Source organism: Excalfactoria chinensis, chromosome 1, assembly GCF_039878825.1.
Source record: "Excalfactoria chinensis isolate bCotChi1 chromosome 1, bCotChi1.hap2, whole genome shotgun sequence".
In the NCBI taxonomy this organism is placed as follows: domain Eukaryota; kingdom Metazoa; phylum Chordata; class Aves; order Galliformes; family Phasianidae; genus Excalfactoria; species Excalfactoria chinensis.
Genome location: NC_092825.1, coordinates 50,529,568 through 50,536,429, shown reverse-complemented (window position 1 = coordinate 50,536,429; position 6,862 = coordinate 50,529,568). Strand labels below are relative to the sequence as shown.

Sequence of the window (6,862 nt, the reverse complement as noted above, 5' to 3'; positions counted from 1 at the left end):
CCGCCGCCGCCTCATGGGCGGGGCCCCGAGCGGTGCGGGCCCGGCTGCGGGCGGGGGAGCGCGGAGGAGGAGGCGGTGATGGCGACGGGAGGGGGCCGTGGGCCGCTTCCGCCGCCGGGCGCCACAGCCAGGAAGCGGCCCCGCCAGGAGTGGGGACGGGGCGGGCTGCGCTCTTGGAATGGCCGGGGCCCCGTTTGCGTTGGTTACAAAGCAGGCCCGGAGCTGCCGTTCCTTGGTTGGTTGTGATTTGTGGCTCGATAACGTACTGTTCCGGATAAGGCTGTGTTACAAAGGAACCTCTTGGCGTGTAGTCACCTGTGGCACGTGCATATTAATCACATTTGCTGTTCAGATCTGCAAGTCGCTAAGTACAGAGGCGAACAGCTGTTTCCTGAAATGCTGTAATGTGCTTCTGCCATCAGATCGTGCCTGCACTTAAATCATAGAATGCTTAGTAGACCTCTTAGACCTCTGAAGGCCATCTAGTCCAACTCCCCTGCAATGAATAGGGACACCACAGCTAGAGCAGGTTGCCCGGGGCCTGTCCCAGCCTTGCCTTGAAAGTCTCCAGGGATGGGGCATCAACCACATTGCTAGGTAACCTGTTCCAGTGCTTCACCACCCTCACTGTAAACGCTTTTTTTCCCCCCCTTTTATCTAACCTAAATCTACCCCCTTTGATCTTGAAACCATTTCCCCTTGTTCTGTCACCACAGACCCTGCTGGAGAGTCTGTCCGCTTCTTTCCTGTACCTCCCCTTTAGGTACTCTCAGTTCATCTCACAGCCATCTCCTCTCTGGGCTGAAGAAGCCCCAGCTCTCTCAGCCTGCCCTCATGGGAGAGGTGTTCCATTCTGTGGGTAAATGTTGCCTCACATAATGCCTTGAGTGGGTGTCTGCACGGGAGGAAACTCAAAGCATTTGTCTTCTTGCTGCCTTTTGATCCAAAATGACTGAATGTGCAATCTGAAAAGATCATTCCAGTTTGATACACAGCTGTCAGCTCTTGTAGGGGTGGAAACAGCTTCTCATTTGGCTCTAGCAGTCTGAGAGCTGCATACATCTTATATGCTACTTCATAGAATCACAGAAGCATTTGAGTTTGAAGGAACCTTAAAGGCCATCTTGTCCACCTCCTCTGCAATGAACAGGGATATCTGCAGCTAGATCAGGTGCTCAGAGCCCCTCCAGCCTGACCCCTCCAGCTTGAAAGACTTTCATCATACTGAACTCCCTAAAACATAGAAGATGACTGGAGACCTTACACTGTTATCCTCACAACTTCACCGTTCCTCTCAATACATCTCCATTCTGCCCTGAAACACCGCCACCTGAAATCGATGCCAATTTTGATAATGCACTCTTACTGGAGGACCATCCCGTTGCTGAAATCCTCGCTATCTGAGCTGAAAGTAATATTTTGAGCCTATGAGTCAGACTGGAAGTAGTCATAGGCAGATAAGAGTGTTTTCTCTTGCTGGCAAGCATGGCTCCTCCAACATTCCAGGGTTTTTTTGTAGGCTCTTTACACCCTTGAAGAAGTGATAGTTTAACTACCAGCTTAAAGCACCAGTATCAAAGGAAAACAGAAAAGCTCTGAAGTGTCACTGGATGAGAAATTAACCTATGTCTACAGAGATGCATTCTGCATGCCCGGACTATTACAGTAAAATACATTTCAGAAATGTCTCCTCTTCTGAAAGAGAAGATGTTTGTAGAGGTGGCATTTGTAATATCTGTGAGTTGTTTCCATTAAGGCAGGTGTACGATGTGCCCTGAAAGCTTAGTTTGTTGACTTGCATGGTGCTTGCTGCATGAGAGCAAATGACACGGCTATTTTTCAAGCTGTACTAATACCCTGGAAACATGCTGAAAAATAAGGGATGCTCGTGGAATCACAGGGAAAAAGATGCAGTTAGTGTGCTTTTTTAACTCCTATTGTATTGTCTTCCTCCTCCTCCTCAGTAATATGTTCACAGATAAAATAGCTGAGACCTCATCTGTTGGGAAATAGATGCACGTGTTCAGCTGGTGCTTGAGTTTCTATAGTATTTCCAATGATGACTTTCATTTCAGCCACAGAGGGATGCGGTGTCAAGGAGAATCTGTTGCTTTGAGTAATTCAGAGTAATTCAAAGCAATCACGGTGTAACACAAGGATGTCTGTAGTGTTATTCATGATTCTTGTGGGAGTGCGAACAGGCTGAGGGTTCTTTTGTACAAAGATTACATTCTTGTAGACACTGTTAGGATATATGCAATTAAAACCACAACTAAGTTTCAAATAGAAACAGTGCAGCTTCCAGAACCTCATAGCCTGAATGTTCTCTTGCAACAGCTCTGAAGCAGGATGATTCTGCCACAGAGCGGTGATAAATATCTGACTTCTACCGACCAAAGGCAAACTGGGCCCTCTGCTTCCTTTCATTTGAAGAGTCTTGTGTTCAGGACAAGGGAGGCAATTTGAGAAACAGTGTAAGAATTAAGAACAGTGGGTTTTCTTGGAAGGATATTGTTCATGGATCAACCTACTCATTACACTATGATGCCCCAGTCCTGTTGCTGTCCCTATGCTCAGCTGCATGGATTGGTACCAAGAATGTATTGCCTTGTGCTGGCACCCTGCCTGGGTTCAAAGCCCTGTCTGTGAGCACGATATTAGATTTGTCAACAAGATACAACATTCAGCAAGCGCTCATGGTGTGTTTTCTTCTCTTGCTCAGAAACACAATTTGCAGACTTTGACATGAGTTCAGTTATGCAGGTTAACAATTCACATTTACATGTACTGTTATTTCCCCACCACCACCACCCAGGTACAGGTGTGGTTCTGACCCTTTGGGATGTGCAGGTGACCTGCATTTACTGTAAACATGGACAAGAGCTCTGGCAGCAAAGAGCAGGGCATTTGCACGACAGAACTGAAACACAACCATGGCTTTTGAACTCAGCTGGACTTCTGGTGGGGTCATGGAGGGCTGCAAAAAGTTTTGGCACCTGAGGGCCCCAGGAGGTACATTGCTATTTCCTTATATAGTTCTACAGAGATTGTAGATACTGGGGAAGGTCTTTGCTTGTGCAGATTATGACAGAGAACAGCATTTTTCAGTAGAAAAAAAACATACATCAAATGTCCTTTTCCTACTTCAGATATTTGCTCAGTGGCCAACATGCTCCTTGCTTCAAGAAAGCGTCAAGTCCTTGCCTACCTTATTGCTACAGCAAATGTGTTATTTTCAGAGTTCAGATCTGGAAACGTTTCTACTGGAGTTCACTCTGACAGCAAAATTTGTAAGTCTAGCGACGTTGAAATGCCAGTGTTGTTCTACCGTTACAGCACTTTTAAAGAAGACAGAAAGGGCTCTTGATTATTTGATCCAAAACATGGATGTTCCTTCATACCTTCCACCTGAGCTCTGGTAGATGTTTTAGAAAGGCATTTAGATGTGACTTGACTCAGCTCCTCATGATGGGCATTAGCTAACCATTAGGCAATGCTGAAAACCTTCAGCTTGAATCACCAGCAACACTGGTGGTGGAGGTGAGAGTGGATGGATACTTGCCCTGTCGTTTAAGTCATTTTGGTGCTTTTCCAGCTGCTGGCATAAACCAGAGACCAGGATTGTTCTCATTTACATCTGTCTGGAAGGGTCTCCCTGTACGTTCACTGTATTTTGAAGATTACCATCTAGATTCTTCTTCTACCATTGTTTTTTGAAGCAGCGGAATAGGCCAGCAGCGATACTGACTTGAAAGCATGCGCTGGCATCACTGCTGCTGGTTTCTGACTCAGCAGAGACACAGATGTGTTTCTCAGAGCAGAGGATGTTGTTTCAGTTACTCACGCTTCTGAGACTGTTTGGCATGAAAGACCAAACAGGGTGGAAACTTTCACTTTGAGCAAAAGAACAGTTTTAATAGAGCCCACATGCTTGTACCTTTTCATGTCTGTCCTTTCCCACTGCTCTCCTGGGCCAAACGTTCAACCCACCAAAATGATGGTAACAAAAAGAAGGCAATTCTGTTAACTGTGAAGCTGTTTTTCTGGAAAAAAAAACAAAACCACAACCCAAACATTATAACTATGGGGCTTTTGAACAACAAAATGGGAAAAGATGCTCTTAGCACAGCAGATTTCTTAGAGGAAGCACATGGATGACTTCATGGTGCTGCCAAAAGTCCTTGTCTTCTTTATGCCTACCTCTTCTTGGCAGGGTGCAGGCAAACTGGTGGGTACTGCATGCACAGGTCTGGCACAGCTTAAAGGGATTTTCAGCTCCACAGCTGAAGCACTCTGTAGGATGCATCTAGGAAGACAACACTGATGTAAACATCTGGTAACAGCTACACAGGGGCAATCAGGGCATAACTTCTGTATTTCATTATCTGAGGAAGGTGATTATAATGATGACCAGAAGAGACTTCAATGAGTAGAAACGAGCAAAATGTTGCAGGTTTTCTTGATAATGTTCACATTCAATTTGTGAAACTCATATTTCTTGAAAAAGCCTCTCTTCGGGTGAAGGGAACAGTTTTCCTCTTATCGCTCGCACGTATGCATTCTTGATCTGACATGACTTGCAACCACAAGAGAGCACTCTTTCCTTTGAAGATTTCTCTGCTTCTCCAGAAAGCTAGAGACGTGCCATATAAGTTTGCAAACTGCTTGAGAGCTGTTTCAGTTAGACCAGAGCAGCCGAAACAACAAAGCTTGCCGTTGTCTTTTGGATTTCATTGTGAAAAGCCTTTGGGTAGTTTTCAGATGACAGAAGATCCTCGGTTCCTGAAAGGGAGGAGTTCTGCCAGAACTTTGAAGATCCCTGTAAACTTTGCAAATTACGGCGCTTTTGGAGACAATTATATCAAACGATATTGTGGATTACAATACATGAGAAGTGTTTAGAGCCTGGAAGATTATTTATGTTTGGCGTTAACTCGTATGGTCATAATTTCAAGAAGGGAGAAAAGGAATACACAGGAACCCTCTTATTATCTTTTGAAATATGAAGATCAGAGGAAAAGGAAAGTTTAAAAGTGTGGAGTGATGGTCTTCAAAACCTGCCTATGAATTAGCTGGCATCCTGCATCTATATAGACAAGGCTCAGAGCTGATTTCCAGGCACGAGTGGACCTCCTGAGTCATCAGCAGTGCTTTGAGATCTGAGTTTCTACACAACGGGAGAAAATTGCCACCCGCAGGGCAGAGTGCCCATACAGATGTTTCCTTCTTGCTTGGATTGATACAGGATTTGGAAGCCAATTTTGGGAGCTGACTTTGTGCTGGTGAGAAAAGGCAAAGCATGGCCAGCAATAAAGACGATGGTGGACTGTTGAACAGGATTGCATTTTCAGGATCGATGCCCCTGGCTAACAGCCACATCCATCCCCACGGGGTTCCGCTGAGAGAACCCTTTGGGGTTCCCATCCACCTAGACCCATCGTACTGGGAGCGAGCCTATGGTGGGCACACAGGTCGCATCTCCTACGTCCCATTCCCTGGCTACGTGGGCGTCTATGACTATTCCTTTGAGCCTGCCTTCATTCGGAAGAGGAACGAGAGGGAAAGGCAGCGGGTGCGCTGTGTGAACGAGGGCTACACACGTCTGAGAGAGCACCTGCCCAAGGAATTTGCTGACAAGCGCCTCAGCAAAGTGGAGACTCTGAGGGCGGCCATAAGCTACATCAAGCACCTGCAGAGCTTGCTGGACTGCCATCCCCTGGGGTCCAGCAGTAAGGAAACGCTCACCACTAAGGAGCTCCAGAATGCTCCCAGCCCCAGTCCTCTGCGGGAATGCAACAGTGATGGAGAGTCGAAAGCCTCCTCAGCCTCATCCCCCTACAGTGAATTTGAGGAGGTGAGTAGCTAGGAATTGGCCCCCTGAAGAAAGAAGCCTTCAAGACCTTCTGAAAGCCAGAACTGAATCCCCTGGGATTTTTCTGCGGATTAAGATGAATACCAGGAAAAAGGATAACAGCTAGGAGAAAAGATAGAGGTATTTTCACTCTTTCAAAGGACAACTGTGTTGTCTGCACAGAACTTAAAGATGATTTGCAAGCACACAGACCTTGCTTCATTTGTTCCAAATGTGTTACTAAACTTTGGATTGTTAAAACTGAAGCAAATCTTTGCATTCTACTTATCATTCAGCTTTTGTTCTATTTTCATTTGCCTTTCACGCAAGAAGAGAACAAAACCAGATAAATCCATTTCAGGAAATCCCCCCTTCCCTTTCTCCCACTCCCTCCTTTAGGTTTTATTTTCCTGCTTGCTAACTTGGAATAACCCGGGTTACAAACATTTCGACTGGGAAAGGTAAGATTTAGATAACACAACTTCCCCAAAATGGTTAGAAAACTCCCAGAAATGCTCCTGTTTCTGATAAAGACGGTGTTGTTATAAACTTGTGAGTGATGTTTTTTTTAATGTCATCTTCTAAAGCAAAAGAAGCATCTCATGCATTGGATTCTGGCTGTTCGGTGATGATGGGAGGGATGATTTTCAGGAAAAGAAAGTCTGACACTTTCACTCCGATGTGTTCTAGAAAGTGGTAGGCAGAGAGTGGTAAAAGTGCACCTAAAAAGGCACAGCTTCACTTCTGATGCCAAAAAAAAACCATTGCCAGCCTATTTCTTTCTTTACTCAAAATTAAGTTTGTACACAAAATAGTCCTGAGTATTTTTGACCGGTCAGAACTTAGAAATAGACTCCTGTGGTGGTTATGTAGTAGTATGTACAGAAAGGGTAACATTAAATATACCAGTTTACGTCTGTGTGAAGGTGTAGGCATTTCTCCTTTTGATCAGAATATCGCATTACTTTTTCAAAGAGTACATCTTTTCAAATGAATATCTTGAAGTATATG

The 6,862-nt window shown here is 45.2% G+C and overlaps 1 protein-coding gene across 1 annotated transcript; it reads left to right on the top strand.

Moving 5' to 3' along the window:
* Positions 1-5,299: 5,299 nt before the first annotated feature.
* On the top strand, positions 5,300-5,866 carry ASCL4 (achaete-scute family bHLH transcription factor 4). Its single transcript, XM_072326851.1, has one exon. It carries the CDS (start codon positions 5,300-5,302, stop codon positions 5,864-5,866), a length of 567 nt encoding a protein of 188 aa, XP_072182952.1.
* Positions 5,867-6,862: the final 996 nt, after the last annotated feature.

Coding starts and splice junctions, on each gene's coding strand:
- ASCL4 (XM_072326851.1), top strand. CDS start 5,300: ATGGCCAGCAATAAAGACGATGGTGGACTGTTGAACAGGATTGCATTT.